At 38.0% G+C, this 21,486-nt stretch overlaps 1 protein-coding gene across 1 annotated transcript in view; it reads right to left on the reverse strand.

The window, feature by feature from the left end:
• The window catches only part of GREB1 (growth regulating estrogen receptor binding 1), a 51,104-nt gene extending 33,885 nt beyond the window's left edge, over positions 1-17,219 (reverse strand). The window contains exons 1-10 of the mRNA XM_072407522.1: positions 16,996-17,219; positions 10,888-11,001; positions 9,962-10,138; positions 5,414-5,596; positions 4,989-5,120; positions 3,443-3,559; positions 2,023-2,139; positions 994-1,131; positions 697-882; positions 145-495 (exon numbers count right to left, since the gene is read on the reverse strand). Of these exons, the coding sequence (XP_072263623.1) occupies positions 145-495; positions 697-882; positions 994-1,131; positions 2,023-2,139; positions 3,443-3,559; positions 4,989-5,120; positions 5,414-5,596; positions 9,962-10,138; positions 10,888-11,001; positions 16,996-17,152 (1,672 nt within the window). The 5' untranslated portion in view covers positions 17,153-17,219. The remainder of the gene's footprint in view (positions 1-144; positions 496-696; positions 883-993; positions 1,132-2,022; positions 2,140-3,442; positions 3,560-4,988; positions 5,121-5,413; positions 5,597-9,961; positions 10,139-10,887; positions 11,002-16,995) is intronic.
• Between the last annotated feature and the right edge of the window lie 4,267 nt (positions 17,220-21,486).

The raw sequence follows: 21,486 nt of genomic DNA on the forward strand, positions 1-21,486 counted from the left end.
GAGACTTTGCGAGTACCAGGATTCAGTCGGCAGGGGTTATTAAAGGAGGGCATTTTTAATTTAGTAAACCTGTGTTTTTTACTTTCAACACTTTTTTGCAAAGGCACCAGATCAGTACAGAGGTCAACAGATGATGATAACTACCTGTTATAGCAACGCAGGAGTCTATGCAGTTGGGTCTTGCCGTACAGATGATTACCACGTAATTGGTCTTGGTCAATTTTCCTTCCACTAGTAGTTTGAACATCTCGGACAGTCCCTCTGCTAAGCAATAGTTGCATTCAATGATCTTCACACTCTCGTTGCAGGAACTGGCAGCCAAGCCAGCCAACCAGGGCAGCTGGGAGGCCGTCACCATCGTAATTGGGTTCGGGAAGTGCGGAAAAGGCTGAGACATGGTTTGTTGATACTGGCGAATCTCAGCAAGGTGGGTCTCCCGCCAGGAACGCATAAATACCTGTTCTAGGTCTTCTATAAGAGGCACCTGGTCAGGAGCTAAGAAAAAACAATTAAATAACATATTTACAACTTGAACTGCCAACGTGTTTAGACATTTGAGAGAGAAGACGAAGAGGAAGCGCCAATCAGATGTGCTAACTGCAAAATAGGTTAACATACAACAAAAGAAACATACTGATAGAAAGAGAAAGCTGCTGTTCTTTTACAAATTTCTTCATTTAGTGTTCTTTTACTTACCAAGCTGGACAAGGTAATACACAGTCAGCAGAAGCTGCATTTCCTCTGAAATGGGTTGAATGGCGGTGGGTCCATACTGTTCATAGGTCTTGGGCATAGACTGGGAGTTCTTGTAGCAATTAAATAAGAGAGGGCTGACTATAACATCATTCACATTGCCACAAAGATACGGGAAGTTCCCATGTCCTGCAAAGCAAATGAGCAACACTTACAAAAAAAACAAACATTGACACAGACAGCATTAAAAAATCAACACGTGAGAAAGGCAGGTGTACTTTATATCAGTGGAATACATACCTTTAAATATGACCGGTGTGATCATACACGACTTGAAAAGGTTATCAGGGACGGAGACCGGCTCTCCTGTAGCCACTGGAGGAGAAGAAAGTGCATTCCCAGGAGTGGATTGTGGGGTACAAAGCTGCGATACAGAGTCTAAAATATAATAAAGGATATTTAGAATATATTACCATATGATGTAAAAGAAAAACTACTAATGCTAAGCACTATATGCTGCACAGTTGCCATTTGAAAATTTGCACTGCAGCTGCAAGCAAATCTTGTGGGTAATCAGATATGAAAGGGCCCTCACAGTGCCCGGTTTTAGGCCTGCTACACACTCTCAAATATTGTCAGAATCAATCGTCAGTGACAGGATTAGGCAGGGAGGATCAGCAAGGACCCCCTTGCGTTCTACCCACAGCAACCAGTGGATGACAAAATTACATCAGTAGACTAATGCCAGATTTTCACCTGATATGATCATGTACATTTCATTCTGGCAATGAACATTCTGCATGTGTACAAAGCTTTACAGGTTCATTTATTTTAGCAGTTTTGTGTTTAGTGTGTAGATCAGTGTTTCTCTAACCTTTTTGACATGGAGAAACTCCTGGAAAGAACTTTCAGGTCTTCAGGGAACCCCTGGAATAATTACTATATTTCCAACTCACAGTATATTAACATGGTGGTCACTGGGAAGAATGCTTCCTGCACTGCTGCTGTTGAGAAGACATCCCTACAGATAGCCAAATAGATCATTGGTGTCAGTGATAACTGACCGGAAAGACACAAATTGCTCATTCCTCTAGGAACCCCTAGCAACCTCTGAAGGAACCATAGGGTTCCACGGTTGGGAAACGCTGCTCTAGATGCTACAAGCTAGATTTTTTTTCCATTCTACATTGTACAAGAGTCCCAGGTACCTATATATCTGGCTGTAATCTCTTTTTCCAAGGAATAATTTAAGCAATGGTAAATTACAATTTAAACAAACAGGTAATTTCATAGTCCTGGTAAAACAGAAATACATATTAGTTTACTTACCAACTTTTCCACAGGTATTTGTGCTGTTTTGCAGAAAGCCCGAGTCCATGGAGGAGGGGGACTCTGGGGACCATCCTTTATGCCTTTTCTTAGGAGGACCAGAATTTGTTACATTTCCTGTAATGTAAAGTTTTAAATGATTAGGAAGCCACAAGAAAGTGATTTAAACATGATCATCGATTTATCGAAGCTTTGTATTTATGGGTCAAATATGAGTTTATTATGATCATTAAAAATATCATTATATTAATTAACGGTTAATGATCATCTAATGTCTTTTAAGAAACACCTGCCCCTGTTCAACAACCTATCGGCAGCAAGTTTGCAGAACATAAATAGTACCTTGGTGATCACCTTAAGCTGCTGTTATAAAAACTATCCACATGGTGACAGCAGAGTAGTGTCAGAGCCAAGAAAAGAAGGAACCACATGTTACATACACATTTAAAAAGTGCCTCTGCACAGCGAAAATCTTAGCAGGCAGAATTAAGGTTTGGGTTATACATTTGCATAAAATTTTTTAAAAACACTCTTTTCGGTTCTTCTAGATTAGGATTTTAAAATATTCCCCATTGATATGCTTTTCTCAATTGAGTGAGCACTTTTTCGAAATATAAAAACACAATATAATTACAACTTTAAACCACCAAAGCACCAGAAACAATTGTTTAGCTACATGTCAAAATTAGACTTTCAGATTCAAATGGTATTCTCCAATGAAGGGCTGATCATGATTGGTTGCTTTGAAAAATATTAGTCCTTAGCACTATGCCAGACTCTGTGCTATGTTTGTATTTGGCTGAAAAATAAAAACTGGGGTGTCATTGCACTTACATGTTGCAAAGCACTTTTATGGAAGTTGTATGGTAATTGTATGAAAGTTTATGGCAATATAAATACTCCGGACAGTCATGTAGTACATTTATTTATACAGGTCCGGTAAGAAGAAAAGAGAACCACTCTTTCAAAATTAATGAAGGTTTTTAGTTATGCACTAGTTTATTATCTTCCCTTCAGTAAATTCAATCAGAGCCCTATTTATATATGATCAGCACAAAGCTCAGTATGTTTAACATAAAAACTAAAACAAACTAAATCCAGTTCAGTGCTCCACCCAGAATTGTTTTTGAGCCAGGTGGGAAGAAATTGTAGGTGGGTGGCAGCCAGTGTATTTTGACCTAACTCTTCAGTAACCACCCAAAAACAGCCAGGTGGTTTCTGAAAAGTGCTGGGTGCTGGTACGCCCGGCCATAAGGTGCTGGGGAGAACACTGCCAGTTTGTTGATCAGCCAAGAGGTAAAACAGCAAATGTTTAAGCTTTTAATGACACTTACTTGAGTTCTGCACCATGGCTCTACATGGCCTTTAGAGAGATTGGACAAAGACAAGGAGGGCATATTGATGAATGTAATAAACCTACCTAACAGTGTGGGTTTGGCAGCACCTGGATTCACTTTACTTTGCTGCTGGGTGCAACAGGTGCCATTCATATTCTGATATGACGCTCCAGCATTTGCCGGTGGATATCCATTATCACCTATATAGGAGGGAGAAATTAGCACAGGTCATGTATAGATAGAATCTTTAAAACAGCTTTTAGTATCCTGCCAAATTATAAACTCTAATTTTCACTTATTTGAGAGATACAGTAATATTACTGTGCTTGTCTATTGCTATAGCCTATATCACCTATAAAATGAGCTATTAGCATTGTGACATGGCATAAACTATATGGCTTAGGATTCTGCCATGGTATAATGGAATATTACCACAGTGTCCTGTTACAATCTATATGACCTAGTAGATTTGAGCCAAGGTATTTTCTATATGGCCTGTTAGCATTGTACCATGGTAAAATCTACATGTCCTATTAGCATTGTGCCATGGTATAATGTATAAGGGCTGGAAGCATAGTGTCACGATATAATCTACATGTACTATTGGCATTGTGTCATGATAAAATCTACATGTCCTATTGGCATTGTGCCATGATATAATCTACATGTCTTTATAGCATTGCTCCGTAGTATAATCTACATGTCCTATTAGCATTGCACCGTGGTATAATCTACATGTCCTTTTAGCGTTTTGCCGTAGTATAATCTACATGTCCTATTGGTGTTGCACCATGGTATAATCTACATGTTCTATTGGCGTTGCACCGTGGTATAATCTACATGTCCTATTGGCGTTGTGCCATGGTAAAATCTACATGTCCTATTGGCGTTGCGCCATGGTATAATCTACATGTCCTATTGGCATTGCGCCATGGTATAATCTACATGTCCTATTGGAGTTGCACCGTGGTATAATCTACATGTCCTATTAGCATTGCATGGTGGTATAATCTACATATCCTATTGGCGTTGCGCTATGGTATATTCTACATGTCCTATTTGCATTGCCCTTTGGTGTAATTTAAATGTCTTATTAGTGTTGCGCCATGGTATAATCTACACGTCAAATTAGCATTGCGCCATGGTATAATCTACATATCTTATTAGCATTGTGCCATGGTATAATCTACACGTCAAATTAGCATTTCGCCATGGTATAATCTACATATCTTATTAGCATTGTGCCATAGTATAATATAAGGCTTGTAAGCATAGTGCAATGGAACAATCCATATGGCCTATTAGCACTGTGTCATGGTATATATTATAGGACCTGTTATCATTGTGCAATGTTATATTCTACTTGTCCTATTAGCATCACGCCATGGTATAATCTACATGATTTTTTAGCATTGTGCAATAGCATAATCTATATGACCTATTAGCGGTATTGTGATATTGTACTATATTGCAAGTTACTATTTCCTCATTAGGCTTTGAAACCTTTTACAAATTAAAAAATGTTGTACTCTGCTATGGTTTACTGCCCTTATACCTCATTACTGCTCTTTGCACAGTCTGTACCGCTAGCACAGTATCCAAAACTCTTAGCTCGCCATTGTCCTTTACCTGCTGGAGAGTTGGTGCTGGTCATATATGGAATGGAGTCAACCAGTTTGCTCACCATGGGAATTGTATTGTCCTGCAGAGCTAACCCGCTGCTAGAGCACATACTGGATGAGGAGTGCCGGCTCCGCACCTCTTTAAAAAGATAAATGAATACTTATTATTAGCATTTACAAATACAGCACAGACGTTCACCTCTCAGCAGACCAGCCTAAAGGCAATGACCTGATGTACAAATATGACATTTCACATAGAAATGAGAAAACGTATGCCCAAAAAAATGCAAAATTCACTATCTATATAATATAAACAACGCTAGACACATCTTTAATTACACAGGGAAAACAAATAGCATAAGTTTAGTAATAATTTGACATAGACCTCCAGCTATACTTTCCATTTAAGCATTGTTTGTGACACCAGCTTACCTGTACCTTTCCAAGATATCAGAGCTCCTCTCGTTAGGCACCCCTGTGTATTCCTGACCAGGAAATACTTCAAATGTTTCTGCTTTTTGGGTTGGGTGGTCAGTTTGAGGTTAATGTGATTAGAAAACTCAGTAAAATAGCGAAAGCCCTTCTCTCCACATCCAACACAATTGCCACTAAATCCTGTATGGGGTAGAAAAGGCAGAAGGTAACAAAATAATATGAAGGACAATTCTCCAAAATAAAAACAATTTGTATACATATTAATCAGAGGACATACACGCACACATTTGAAAGCAGCAAAAATTTGAACTTGCATTCTGGAAAGCAGCAAAATTTTGTGACACCCAGCCCCCACAAACTGAGTTAAAAAAAGGTTGGAAAGGGTAGGCTTACCAAAAATGTATAGAAGTGGAACCTGCTGAGTCGAATCACCCATTTATCCCTTATCTTTCTTGAGGTCCCCAGAGATCTTCCAGCTATATTATGAACTCTGTTACCACCAACATGGAGCTGTTTTCAGCCATCTTACGGTGCTTACCCCCAACTACTGCATTCTTCAAATAATATCATTAGAATAGATGTAAACCCAATAACTAAAATCTAAAAGTAGTTTTAAGTCTTATTTGGAAATCCTACCTCCTCCTAGAGCAGCCTTTCCCAACCTTTTTACCCCTGAGGGACCACTGAAAAAAGTGTCAGGTCATGGGGAACCCCTGCTAAAAACAAAAGTAAAAAAACAAACAAAAGTGGAAAAAACACCTTACATTTGTGGTCAATGGAAAAAATGGCTCCCTTACCAATAGCAAAAAAAAATTGGTGTCATGCTATTAACAGGTAACATTGGCTATGAAACTATTAGTTTACCATCCAAAGCTCAAAGAACCCATAGCAACCTCTGCAAGAGCCCTAAGGTTTTACGGAACCCTGGTTGAGAATGGGTGCTATAGAGACTATAGATGACCATAAAGTGTCAGCACAGCTGCTTTGTTTGAGAGCAGCCATTTTCCACTTTTGTACTCCTGAGGAACTGCTTAAATACTTTTTTTGGTCTTAAAAACCCCTACTAAAAACAATCTTTGGTGGTCAATCCTTTAAAAAAGCCTCCTAAACTGGTGCCCATTGGTGAACTACCTATTTAGACAACTAAAAACATGATTAGAGAGATGCAGCTGGAACTACCAAGTGGTTTCGGCTCCATAAGTACGCAGGCATCAAAAAATGGGAGGTACCACCAATTATTATTAAGGTAAATCTGCAAATTTTACAATGATATTTTTGTGATTTCCTTCTGAACCTACTTTTTCCCTCTAGTGTGTAAATAGGTGACTGCTTTCTGTACTTTTATCATAATAGGCATTAAAAGGCATACTCTGTAACCTAGAGAACACCTCTGTCCTATTGTAGGGTGACAGCGCAGCTTCTCCATAGATTCAGTACAGTGAAAACTAATACGCTGGGCTGGGTAGTGTGGCAGGATAATCAGCTAAAGGGAAAGGAAACAAAATTAAAAACTAATGCCATCACTTACTGCAGTATCAGTAATCTGCAATGTGACATTTTTCCTCTCGGATTTAGATACACTTTAATTAAGTTTGGTATAAGGGGGGTGCATCCCTTTAAATACTGAACAAAATGTGCTCAGTATATTACAAGGTGGTGCATTCACCAATACATCAATTCATGTCAAATCAAGAGAACTCGTTCTGTGAAAAAAACAGGACACTTTATTAAAAAAAAAGAAAGAAATCAATGTATACTGAAAGGTGGTGGTGCTCTGATGCTTCCGTCTTCATTTAGATGGCATTTTAATAGGTTTCATTGATAGAGCAGCCGGTCTAGTTTCTATGGGTACCGGGCAGTGCTGGAAGCATTAGCGGATGCAGGAGGTAGCATCACATGCTGTGTTATACAGGTTGCTACAGGTCACGATGACTTCTTAGGTCAAGCCAACCCGACACAGCAGAACAATCCGCCGTGCTAATCAAGGTATTTGCAAGCCATCTGCTTAACATCCAGCAGGAACCCGTCAGCCATGTGGAATATTATATATCTGAACGCCAGGTCAGGAAATAAAGGATACACAGAACTGTGAAATCAGATCATACACTCTGACAAAGATTAACTGGGCTGCAAAAGCCAGAAAGGGATTAAAGAAAAAATAAAAGTATAAATCTGCAGCTCTACAACAGGCTGCAAACCTTCAAACAGTTCCCGAAGGAAAATAAATCCCTGCTATCACCCAGCATTTAGGGATATTTGTGTTCCCCCATCACTGAATGTGTAGCAGCTGGAAAATGTTCAGGAGGTATGGGGTGGGTCGTGTGATTTCGCTCACTGCCAGTAAAGTTGGCTTTGCCGAAAAGTGACCGTTTCAGGCATTATTTGCATTGTTCAGGTCACATAGGACTTGTTGAATGACCGATAATAAAAGTCTTTTTATGAGCTTTGAAATCTATTGCTGTCTGACACAAGCCTAATTGTTGTCTATAACAACTAATTAGATTCTAACCCACTCCAGCAGATCTTAGATTCCAATTACTTTGAGAGCCCAATTAGATTCTAGCATTGCAATAGTGCATGTTATGTAGTATCTGAACCTGCAATGCATTAAGGCATTCCCTTAAAAATAATTAGCCTGGCAGTACACCCTAACTAACTCTACAACTCACTCCCTTGCATTGCAGAACCCTGGATGCCATATATTGTGGCCTCAGTTCAAAAAAACAATATGGCAAGGTTTTGTGCTGCTTGCATGTTATATACTTTAACAAGCATTACTACATAATTGCTAAATAGAGCCTAAAAAATTAATTGTACACAGAGCTATCCTATTTTTCATACCTTGTATACCATACCTAAATGAAAGCTGTTTCAAAAAACAATTATCACATTGTGCAAGTGGTTCAAAGTTATTTACCCTTTATATTTAAATATTGACCCCATATTTGAATAGATTTCCAATTATAACCCAATCAATCATTTTTCGGGAGTTTTTTTCTTTGGTATCTGATCAAACTGGATGTAGTGTATGTATTGGTACATTCATTAGATCATATGCATCCCTGAGGACCTGATCATGTGTAAATGGCAATCATTGTGTATATGTATGTGTATTTATATGTGTGCACATATACTGCACACACAGGATATATACACATACATATACATACATACACACACATTATATATATTTAGGTGTGGCAGTATTAAAGCTCCAACATATTACGTAATGCTGTACATTAAATAGGGGTGGCAAATGATAGACAGAAAAACAATGACATAGGAGAAGGAGAGGTATCACTGATAAAGAAAAAAAAATGTAAAAAAGTGATAAAAAGTAAAGAAAAATGATAAATGGCAAATCACTGGAGCCACGTAAATACTACTTGGATCTAAATAAATCTTTTGTTGCTGAAAATCCTGGACTTTCCTTCTTGGAATCTCTCCCAATTCTCCCACCTGAATCGGTAGAGGTGCAGTCCAAATCTTTGGGAATTAATTTTTAATATATATATATATATATATATATATATATATATATATATATATTTATATGCATACATACACATATATATTTATATTTATATATACATACATACACACTTTAAGTGCCACACAGCAATAAGAGCAATAAGCAATGTAGACTGTTGGAGTCCAGATGTAGCTCAGTGTTTACAGCCATTATCAGACAGTCGCTTGGCTGTATACCTTGTCTCCCATTACCTGGCCTATCTATCCCAGTCTGGAATGTAGACAAAAGAACCAGTAGACATGTTTATTGAGGAAGTCAGGGAGGATAAAAGCCTGTCTGCATCTGCCTCATTGGTGGCCTGCCTTGGACTATTCTCCATTATTGCTCTTTTGTGTCTCCGTTTAAAGTGCAATTAATACAAATACTTCCTTAACACTAATTGCTGGCTTTCAAGTCAAAGACTAATCTGAGTTTCACTTGGAATTTTATTATCCACAGCAGAAAGTGGAAAGAGTCAGACAATGCAGCAATGATGATGTGACTGGTGAAGGGATTTATAGAGTTACATTCTTTTTTTGTTTTAATTTGAAATGTACTATTTGCCATTGCATTTAAATGGGGGATAAGGGTTTCCTACTGCAATGCCTTTACCCTACCTCATTTTGCCCTACCAAGAAACTGGCCCTGGTTGCCCAATATTTGGCCAGTATTTTACCAGTCTTGCCTGTAAAGATGGTATTTTCTTTAAAAAAAAAGTTGGCATCCTTATGTGAGATCCCTTTGAAAATTAAACTATACCTTTTTTATTTTAGCATATATATATATAAATACAGATACACACAAATTTCAGTGCAAATGCAACAGGTTATACTTTGCAGCCAAGGTCTCCAACATCTCCTTTCAGTTATTTTTGCACATTCATAAGCTCAGGATCTGATCTTTATTTAGCTCAGCGAGCGGTCACACTGCCCTGACTTCCTACTTGAACTTCAATCGCAATATGTTAGCATTCAGCAGCCATCAGAACAAATCCCAGCAAGGCCGATATAGAAAGCATCCAGTTTGTGACATACCCAGGAGTGCATTGCGGCCACTGTCATCAGGGAGAAACCTTTTATCCACAGCACATACTAGAATATGGTCCGGTAAACTTGGGGATTTGGCACCCACCAAAAGGAATCCAGGGGGCACTTCAAACTGTTCGGTGCTTACACTTGCCAATCTCAGGTCTTTACCAGCCTGACAAAATCCTAAAACAAAAAAAAAGTTAAGGAAACTGCTTTTATTGTAATGCAATGTATCCATGCACCACAGCACAGTGTATTATGGAAAATCAAATTCTACATTCATTTTACTGCATCACTAAGCATTTTGGAGGCCATACTATGACCAGCAAAAAGATTTTTTTTTTTATTCTCAGGTCGGTATATGCATGCCACCTTTAGGAAAATGTTTTTGCCTTTTGTTTCCTTAACTTCAAGAGCTGTTTGGTGCACTGGTGGTCAAGAGATGCAGTATTATGGACAAGGTCTGTAATGGAATAAGGGTTGTGTTTGTGCATTCCAAGAAAAGAAGAACTGTGCAGGGTGTTGGACGACACAAACTCTAATTAGCAGGAGTCACATGCAAGGAGTGCAGGGTTTAGAACACAAACACATGCACTTTCCCAGGTCTTATAGGTAGCATGAACAATAAGTGTGGCAATGCTAAAGAAAGAATAGGCTTGCATTCTGTTGCAACGCAGAATAAAGGAGTGCTGGTGACTGGTAGGATCAACAAGTATATTGCATAGAGGACATAGGAAGTAATGTGGAATGGTTTTGATGGGTGACATAAAAAAAATAAGGAATTCCATTGAAACTGGATTGTCTTAATAGTTTGGTATTATCAGAATGTTTTTCAACACTTAATAGACCATGTAGCATATACAGTAGTTATTACAATAGGTTGTGTTATACATTGACAGTACAGATAATACCGAAAGGTCTCTAGCACTTACCATCCGTTGTACAGCAGCCTTCAGGAGGAGGTTTGTTCTGGTATGAGTGAGGTGGACTGCTTGATTCAGACACATCATCATCTTCCTCTTCATCATCATTGTCCAATCGACCACCTATCAGAAAGATTTTTTATTATAAATGGATCTTTAGAAATTTAGCACCAACAGAAAGATTTTTTTGCCATCATCCAATATGCATCTCTTCTGGATTGCACATTGTTGATTGATGAAGGAAGTAGCATATCTCTGAAATGTTCTTCACCTATTCCTATGTGAAATTTATTAAACAGAACATTTACATGTTTGTAAGTTCATTGAGCCTTCTTCTACTTTTATATTGTTGAAGATAATTTGTTATGCACTATTTACATTGAATCTGTTTTTTTTTTTACTACTTCAGTTCATTTTAGCTCTGTAGGACATTCCAGTTTGCCCTTTATGTTTTAGAAAGCAAGAAGCCCACAATATAATAAAACAAGGATTACCAGACCAGCACAGTTATATGGCTCAGTAAAAGGGTGCTCCTAAATTGCTGGAAATAAGCATGGAGCGGTAAAGCTTTACTGAAAAAAAACACAAGTGAGCTGTTAGTCTGTGTCACTTCTCTGGTCAGATGGTGACACCATATATGAAACTTTTCGGAGCTCTCTTTTTGATTCCTAGAATAATCTGTTATTTATGCAGTTGTCTGATCTGTTTGCTTTGTGGGAGTGCGTGTATAGGAGGACCTTTTGCAGATGTTGGTTGATTGGCCACTGATGTCACCCCAACAATACAAATCACCATTTTAGCATTTTATGTCAAGAACTGAAAGCTGCATGTGCACCACAAGGACATATACATGAATGATTAATAAATATGACTTGTTTAAGATGTTATGTAGAAAATGGTAAACTTGTAAAAGAGTATGGAGACACATGTTATGATAGCCATACATCTCTGCAGGTACAAGCAATTTATCATTGACTAACATACTAAATTATGCATCACATAGGATATTGAATATAAAGTACAAAATAATACAATCAGAAACAATTTGAAAAAACTGTATTATATTTAGTTGTCTGACACGCAATTAGTTCAATTGGAAACGATTCACAAAATTCCACCACTTAGGACTAAAATAGCAAGCTCCCTAAAACAATTAGATTCATATTTAATTTGCTTCTTTAATTCGCACTGAATATCTGATTAATTGATTGATGTGCAGTAACAAGTAAAACTGCCACAGCGACATTTGTCAATGTTTGATTATTGATAGCTGTTTATTATGCCTATTCCTGTACGGATAGTGGAAGGAACGATGGAGGCTATTATAAAACCTAGAATTTTTCATGAAATATATACTTAAAGCCATATGGTCAAGGAAAAAAAAACACTTTTTCCTGCTGGTAAAAACTACAAGGATTGCCTAAGAATATATCAATATCAATCAATAAATTTTTTAATGAGATTTTTAGTTGTGTTTGGACATATGTAATTTTACCAGTTACATGCTTTTTCATGTTTTGTTCAAACTTTTAAAGATACATTTTGAAACAGACTAATATAACTTAAATGAGCATTACATGTTTTTGTTGTTATGCTCTGATTTACAAAAATGTTGTTATAGTACCACAAATAAAACAGAATCTGAAACCTGTCCAAATTTTTTTTTTTTGCCTCATTGTAAAAATGATTACATTGAATGGATTAATAATATAAATATAAGTAATATCATAAATTTTAGAAATTTTAAAAGAACTGCAAAGCATTAAAAGAATGTCCCTAAATCATTCCAACATTTAATAATGATATAAAAAGTTTATAAAATATACAGATGGAGATGTGTTTGGATTTCTTAGAATTTCTGTACATTTCTCAGCTAAAGGAAGCTATTTGACCAAAACTTGGAACATTTATAATGATCTGGTGATAATTGGGTAGCACAGAGGTTAACTAGGAAGATTTAATGAACAGGTACAAATTTCAGAAGGACCGGACAGCTTCTTTTTGGGAGACAGAACACCAGCACTAAAGTGAAAGAGCCTTTGACCACATGTGGACTAAATCTGAACGTCTGCTGAGACATGAATGGGGGGAGTAGGAAGTATAGAACTCTCAGCAAAGATGGGCAAACCTCTTCCTACTAAATGAGGGATCTGGCCAACTATTCATGGATGTAGAAAAAAAAAGAAGGACTTCAAATACCACCGACAGAGGCAGATTAACACCTGGGAACATTGTGGAGATGAATTTGCCACCGCTATTCATTGGCCATACCCTGGATGGATACCATTATGTATGGTTTTATAGGAACCACAAGAAAAACAATAGCATCATTCTCATATCCAGCCACCTCATACTGTTAGGACTATGAGTACCCTTAGCTACACAACCCTAAAACAGTAAAATCCAGAACTTTGAATAAACCCTTGTCTAGTTTTAGTGGTATGTAATCCATGAAAAGGACTCACCACAAGCTTTGTGATCAGACCAGGATTTCGGGATGTTATAGAAAATGCTAATTCCATCTCCTAAAGCAAGGAGGAGGAGGAAGCAGGCATACAGTGCTTAAGAATAGGTGCTTTGAAGGCACAGAAGAATATAAAGTTTTTTGTGTCCACAGGAATCCCCCTTCAATCAATTGTTACAAAACACTGATCACAAGGAGAAGTGTTCCTTCTCCTATGGTCTGCTTTGTCAAGAGTGCTAGTGTTATTTAGGCTCATATAAGCACAGCGCTGTTCAGATTGTTTGCATGATATTTATATATATATATACATATATATATATATATATATATATCATGCATATATACTATATGCAAAAGGATTTAAAAACTGCAGAAATCCCCTCTAAAATCATTTAGAAGACAGAAAAGTTTGTGGACTTACTATGTCAAAGCCTATCTGTAAGGTCTACTTAAAAAGCAGTCAATTTGGCATTCCCTGAAACAATCTTTGGTGGAGAATGCTCCAGGTCCAATAATATTACACAGTATTTATATTATGCCGACATATTATGCAGCGCTTTACAAAGTCTATTGTCATGTCACTAGCTGTCACTCCAAGGGGCTCACAATCTAATGTCCCTATCATAGTTATATGTCCATGTGTTTCAGTTGAAGTAATTGATTCTCCACCAAGGGTTGATTAAGTGAATGCCTATATCACTGCTTTAAAAATTACTATAATGAGAGTTAGGGCTGACATTCACATTGCAATGATAAAATAAATGTTAACTGAGTGTTAGTGAAGATTAGGGCATTCCCAATCAATATATTGGTTAGGAGATGCCCGTTCTTTGCCCTTTGGATCAGTGTATCGCCAGGTGTGGAGTATTCTCCATGCTGATACTATAAGGAGTCAGTAGGAAGCTTTGGCATAAACAGATATCTGCCCCTCATAAGCACCAGCAGTGACCAAAGGGGTGATTGCAGATGAATGGAGCTGCACTTCCATTGGGCAATGTTTTACAATATGTAGTAATGTAAAGGTGGTTTAACTCTTATAATTATAAGTTGATAAATAAAACAAATTTAATTCTTAAACTTTTCAAAGTTATTTTTACACACTGTAATGCCCACTGTAGGATGCTGACTGTCACGGTCACTGCGTCTCTACCTCTGTACACAGAAAGTTAACAGGGAAACGGGCTCAATGACAGCTGTTGTTGGCATGTTTGTTCGAAAATCAAGCTCATGTGATCATCATCACCATTACCTGTCAAGGTGATCAGGAATCAAGCATCATTCAGATTGCCATCCTGATTGGTTCTCCGTTGTTAGTATAAAACAACCTGCCGCTAACCATGAAAGCAATCTCAGAATTAGGAGAATGTATGTGTGCATGCTGTATTTTCCACATGGGACTATATATTGTACTCTAAGGCTAGAAACTTTCCTTTATTCTACATACTGTGGGTATGATCAGGTTAACATATAATTATGTATACATTTTTACATATTTTAAAAAGAGTATTACTAGTAAGCTAATAATATTTATTTGATGCTGCATGCATGGTGTGTCACCAAGCACATTTGCCGCCTTTCTGTTCACTGGATCAAGTGATACATCTGAAATTCACATTTTCAATGGTAAATTCGCATCTCAGTATTATAATTCTTTGAAAGTAGTCAATCATTGACGTTATTCATATTGATTTCTACAACTGTAACATTTAAACATAATATGTATGAACAAGTTTTGCTATCGATACAGAATGAATATATGAAACAAATGTGATACTGGGCAGAGAGAGGAGTTCTCTGAACAAGAATAGAAGCAGTGAAGAAAAAGGAAACAAAAGCAAGATACAGTACAGAGCAAAGTTTATAAAAAAACAGGCAATGGACTGTGGAATGTGCCAGGTGGTCATCTCTATGGGTTTGCCTACAGGTTAACTTTAATATTTAGCTTCAAAGCAGCCTAAAGTGGATTTGTGCCCAGATCATGATTTTGAAGAAATTTAGGTTGACACCAGAGGTACTGTGTTTTTCCATGAGAAAAGAATCTTGGCAGGCTGTACGTCTTCTAAATAATCAGTCGATGTTTCTAAGCTATTAGAAACCCAAATTCTAGAGTCTTTTTTTGTGATCTTTGAGGATGAATGACTTCATATTGAAAGTAGCTAAATAGATCAGGGATGTTTTAAAGCTGCTCTTTTACTGTTTGTTAAGAATAATTCTGGGCACAGGTGCACTTTAAACTTATGGTTCATTCAGTCCCGTGTCAGTCTGTTCAGTCTCCAGGTGAAATGGAATGCCCTGTGGGTTGCCGGATCTGTAGCTTACACATGGTTATGGACTTGACGTGTGCTGGCGTTGAGTGACCCAGCACTGTCATATGGAGTTGGTCATATGATCCTCCATACCCAGATATGCCAGGAAATTCCATCCACTCAAAGCTCTACACAGAGGAGCATGAAGAAAAGGTAAAATCATGTCCTAAATGGGGGGGGGGGATAAATTAAACCTGACACTTTGCTATCCATTCTGGGATTCAATTACTTTTTACAATAATAAGGAGTGGGCACTGGCATAGGTAGCCCATATAAATTCTAGTTAACAATAATAATAATAACTTTGAGAACCATTGGGCCCAGATCCCAGCTTCCTTTAAGCAATTTTTTGCTCCTTCAGGCCATAATAGTAAAAATATAATTTTATAATTTTGTCCAGACACTAACTTTGAAATTGCATCTCAATCTACTATCCATCCCACTTGGCACCCCCGGCGTACATGCATTCACAAACAGAAAAGAGCACAACCATCCTTAAATAAAAACTCTTTCTTTCAAGTGACATTCAGAACACAGTCTCCACATTCCTCCTGAGCTACATTTAGGGGGTATCGTAACCCCATTATGGAGCAGGAACTTCATTGTGGTATTTATTCACTCCTGAGTAATGAGGAGTTATGATTTACCAAAAAATGTCTCTAGCAAATAGAACATGATCACTTGAAAGCATTTAACCAATGATTGTTTTGTGTGAGCACAACACAACAAGGTTCCTTAGTTATTCTTACTACCAGATTGTTAACGACTGCTCATTTATTCTACTGTTCCTGATTAAAATCACTTACAATTGTTTCCAGGGACAATTACTGAGCCGTGTACCTAGCTTCACTTTCCCATCCCTCTTAATATTACTAATGAATGTTACTATTGTGCATTACACACATTTGTAGACACTTTATTATATTATTATATTATATTGTAAAATAGGAGAGAGAACTAGGAATAAAAATCTATGAATACGATAAAAGCACAGAATCACACTAGAGATACATTTTTTTCACATTGCCAATCATTTTCATTCATCTCTCTCCAACATTTTAAATATCCCTACCTAGGGCTGAAATGTGTCAGAAAACTGCCAAAACTGCACACGTCCAAAAGTGCTCTTACATTAGGACAGTTTTTCTACTTTATAGAGCACAGCTGGAGATAATTAGTGTAAGATAACTTCTATCTGTCTGGACTCTGCAGTATCCCTATATAACACACAGTTGTTAATACCCATAGTTCTATTACTGATTGTAATGATTAAAGCACAATAAATTACAAATACAATTTAGTATCTGTGACAACATTAACAGGGTACCCCAGCATTGGATCTCTTACCTTCCAAGTATGAGAGGTGCTGTTCAGCTTCCAAATACAGCTGAGAGAAGACAGGTCGGGGGATCAAGTTATTGGACCTCAAAGAAGCTTCGATGGAATTGTGCAAAACTTCCTCGAAACGCGTCGTCTTCAGCTGCCCAGAGTACGAATTCCCCATCTTCCATAGAAGTAGAAAAATAAAAAATTAGACTTCCAAAAAAAGAGTGTCAATGGCAATCTATTTAGGATATATAAATGTGTAGGGTTCTATAGAAAGGTACTGGAAAGAAAAAGATCCACATTGCCAGCAAGCAGTGATGTGAGCAGGAGCACAGCAATGAGAGTCTCTGCAGTGAGGCTGAGGATTCCTCCTCTTTTACTGTGTGATCTGACCCTGTGTGCTTTGATATATTACAGGAAACAGCCTGCCAGCAGCCACTTCCAAGTCACCAATGACCACAGGCTGACACCTTATAAAAGACATGAGAGTGTCTGTGATCCTGGAGGCTCCCCACTGTTTACAATGTGTACAGGAACATCACAGTCAGAACTCTGTGTGTCACACAATTTACTTCTTATTGCTTCCAAAGGAGATAGCGGTTGATTTGCACAGACACACAAAGCTCTTCTTTCTCATTAAGAGCCCATAACGTCATTGCTACACTTCAGATGAGTCGCTGTAATTGCCGGACATCCTAAGACACAGCGTGTCCTAAAAGACTCATAGACTTTTTATTTGTCAAATTGAAGTATTTTTCCCAAAACAAAATGTTTCTTATTTTCTTGACACTTTCTTCCCCGTGAAGTGAAGAACAGGTGTCTGCATGATATTTAAAGCTGAACCCCGCTTGGAGGTTTAAAGGAAGTTAAAAAATGCAGCTAGGGGTTTAATTAAATGTATGAAATGTAATGCATTTAATAACTGAATTTTAATTGTAATACCCAGCAACACAGATTGTAAGCTCTATGGGGCAGGGTCTGCTCCTCCTCCAGTGGCACTGTCTGTATCTGTCTGTCATTTGCAACCCCTATTTAATGTACAGCGCTATATAAATACTGCATAATAATATTATTAAATTATGGAGAACAGGAATGTGAGTGAAAAGATAAAGTATGTAGATTAGGACTGTGGGTATTAATGGCTATGTAATAATAATAGATTTGAAGGAGGAGTAATCGGGACAAGAAGCATGTAGAACAGCAGGAGAGAGCAAAGAGATGAGCTCATCATCTTAAGTTGCTGCTCCTTTGGTGTCCAATCACAAGCTGGGGTAGAGAGGTGACCTAGCAAAGTTTCTTAAAGAATATCTAAACCCAAGAACACATATAAGATACAAGATATAATATGCTTTTATGCTTCTGACCCTTTACTGTCCAATCACATGCTGGGATGGAAAGGTGATCTGGGGTTTAAATATGCTTTAGGCAACACTGTTAGAACAAAAATGTAATTAAGTTCAGATGTGCTGGATAGTTCTTTTTGTTTTTTTTTAAGCTAAAAATATATAAAAATAAAAAAGTGTGGTTGTTGTTATTATCATTGTATTTATTTATAATTGTAATTTATTTATTTTGTAATATATATATATATATTTTATAATTGTAATTATTTATATAGCACCAACATTTCCCAACAAATATGCAGCACTGTACAAAATCCATAGTCATGTAACTAGCTGTCCCCCAAAGGAGCTCACAATCTAATACCCTACCATAGTCATACGTTATTAATACAGTCTAAGGTCAATTTTGTTGGGAAGCCAATTACCCTAACTGCATGTTTTTGGGATGTCGGAGATAACCCATGCAAACACAAGGAGAACATACAAACCCCATGCAGAAAGTGTCCTTGCTCAGATTCGAACCTGTGACCTAGAGCTGCTAGCCACTGAGCCAACCGTGCAGAAAATACCTGTTGATCCTGTCAGGAATGCGGTGTTCTTGTCACCTCCTGTGAGCTGAAATCTCAAATATCTGCCCTCCAAGATTTCTTCTGTGAACTATTTTTACCCTTTCCCATGAAATGATGATGAATAGAGAAAGATCTACCATAGATCCATTTGAAGACTAAAGCTACGTACACACGGCAGATTTTCGCCCGATAATTGGCCGATACCGATTATCGGGCGAGAAAAATTTGCCGTGTGTACGCAGCTTAAATCAGGAGGACAGGCTAACAACCATGGCTCTCTCTGTAGAAATGGTGGAGGAGTGTACATAGCCATAATAGAACAGGAATGGGATTATTCTGATTCCAAAGAGGCAAAAAAAAGCAGTCTCCCAAGCTTGTAAACTAGATTTTGTCACTTTGGAGTAACACATGAGGAGCTCACACATGGTTTAAGATATAAAAAAGGTATTAAAATGTTATTAAAAAAAAAATCTAAATACTACATTTACAAATTTTATTTATAAAATTGGGTAAGTCAACCAAAAATCTGAATTTGAAATATAAATAATGAACACGAAGAGGTAACATACAGTGTATCCAGAAATACTGACAGCTTGATTTATACAAATGTCAACTTTTGCTATAAAAGTCAAGCTTGGCCCTACCATTTGCTGCCCCGAAATGTCTTTGTTGGCTCTTTGTGCCCCCAATATCCAATAGGAAAACTAAAGAGGATAGAAAGGTAGGGACAAGTTTAAAGCTTAACTCCAGATTTGGGGGCTCCAGAGGACCCTCGTCTGTTTTGTGGCCAATACAGTTCTATGGTTGCTGGCTGGTCATGTGACATGTTGGGATCTCATCTATGTGCCCCTGGCAGTGTGCACACAGGATGATGCAGGGGTGCATCACTGAACTTCAGCCTTTCTCAACCTTTTTAACATGGGGGAACCCTTCAAAAAACTTTCAGGTCTCAGGGAACCCCTGCCAACATTTATGATATTCCCAGTCCTTGGTAAGTTAGCCTGGCCATCACGGAAATTAATGCTCTTTCATTGTTAGCCATTGAAAAGATTGCCACCCTAACAGATCACTGTTGTCAGAGGTACAAATTGTTAATAGCTCAAGGAATCTTTAGCAACCTCTGGAAGAACACTGCTCTACACCTTGAGAGTGGGACACTATAGCCATTGAACCAGCACCATGATGATCTATCTTAACAAGCTTTTTACAATCTTCTGGGTTTAGTAGAGCTGGGCTTAATTAAAGCCAAAAACTGAAGGCCTCTTGTGGCCAAAAGCTTTAATGCAAGGGGCAGTTCTAGATTTAAGGTAAATTTTTCATCCAGGTGTTTTTTTTTTTTCTTTTAAACCTCCAGAGGGAAATTTAGAAAAAACATTTAGTCCATTAGTTGTGATTTACCTTTTACAATAAAATTAGAGATTTTCATATAACATGAGCTACCAGTAACGTTAAATCCACTGATTCATTTTACATGCTTTTTCCCCCCCAAGGGTGACCTCTGTTATATATAGGCTAAATTCAGGTTTAGAACAGATTTGTCGTTTTGGATCACAAACTACCAACTACACATTGTGATGTTTGTTTGGTGGCGAATTCCAGATACAATGATTATTCTCCTAGTAGAGTTTGTTGTGGACAGTCCACTTCCCTAATTATAATTTATATTACTATTATTATTATTGATTTATATAGCTTTATCCTCTTCATGGATGAATAAGAAGCAAACATGGGTGCATAGTACAGAGGTAGCAAACAACACGAATGTCACATTGTCTAGAAAAACATACAGCAATTACAGCAAACAATGGGGAGAGAACCCTGCCCTTGTGAGCTTACATTTAGAAGGAAACAAGACGCAAAGTAATCAATCAACAAGCTGTATATCTGGAGGTGATGAGTGTCCGAGTCACATTCTGCATGAAGCACAGCATAGTCAGACGTTGAAGAGAATGACCTAGGTTAGATTGTCTGCTTGTTTTAAAAAGGTGAGTTTTAAGGGTGCACTTAAAGGTTTCAAGGGTAGGAAAATGATGAACGTGTTTTGGAAGTAAATTCCAGAGGAGGGGGGGAGCTCATGAGAAGTCTTGTATACACCAGTTTGAGAAGGTGAATAATGGAGGACAGAAGAAGGCCGTGTGCAGAGCAGAGGTTGCAGTTGGAATAGTATCTGAGAATAAGTGGGGAGATGTATGGAGGAAAGAGCATTTTAGGTTGGAACAGGCAGCCATCAGGGGAGTGACAAGGGGTACTTCTGTATCAGGACCCAATTCAAAGAGCCTGACTCGTACATTGCTGGAAGATTTAGAAATGAGGGAGGTTACCTAGTATGGGGCCCAGAAATGTTTGATGGTGGACCTGAGATTGAGGGTAAGGGTCTGAATTGGGTCCTCTAGTGCAGTGATCGCCAAGCCTTTCGGAGCCACGGACCACGCATGCATGGGGAGCCGTGTGTCACTCAAAGAAGAAGAAACTTCCCCCATAGTGATGTCATGATGCCAGAAACTGCCCACTCTCCCGTCGCAGGTCTAAGCCTGTGATAGGAGAGTGAGCAGGTTGTGTCTAGAGATACAACTGGGCCACTTACCTGAGCCTGCGATCCA

Source organism: Pyxicephalus adspersus, chromosome 4 (assembly GCF_032062135.1).
Source record: "Pyxicephalus adspersus chromosome 4, UCB_Pads_2.0, whole genome shotgun sequence".
In the NCBI taxonomy this organism is placed as follows: Eukaryota; Metazoa; Chordata; class Amphibia; order Anura; family Pyxicephalidae; genus Pyxicephalus; species Pyxicephalus adspersus.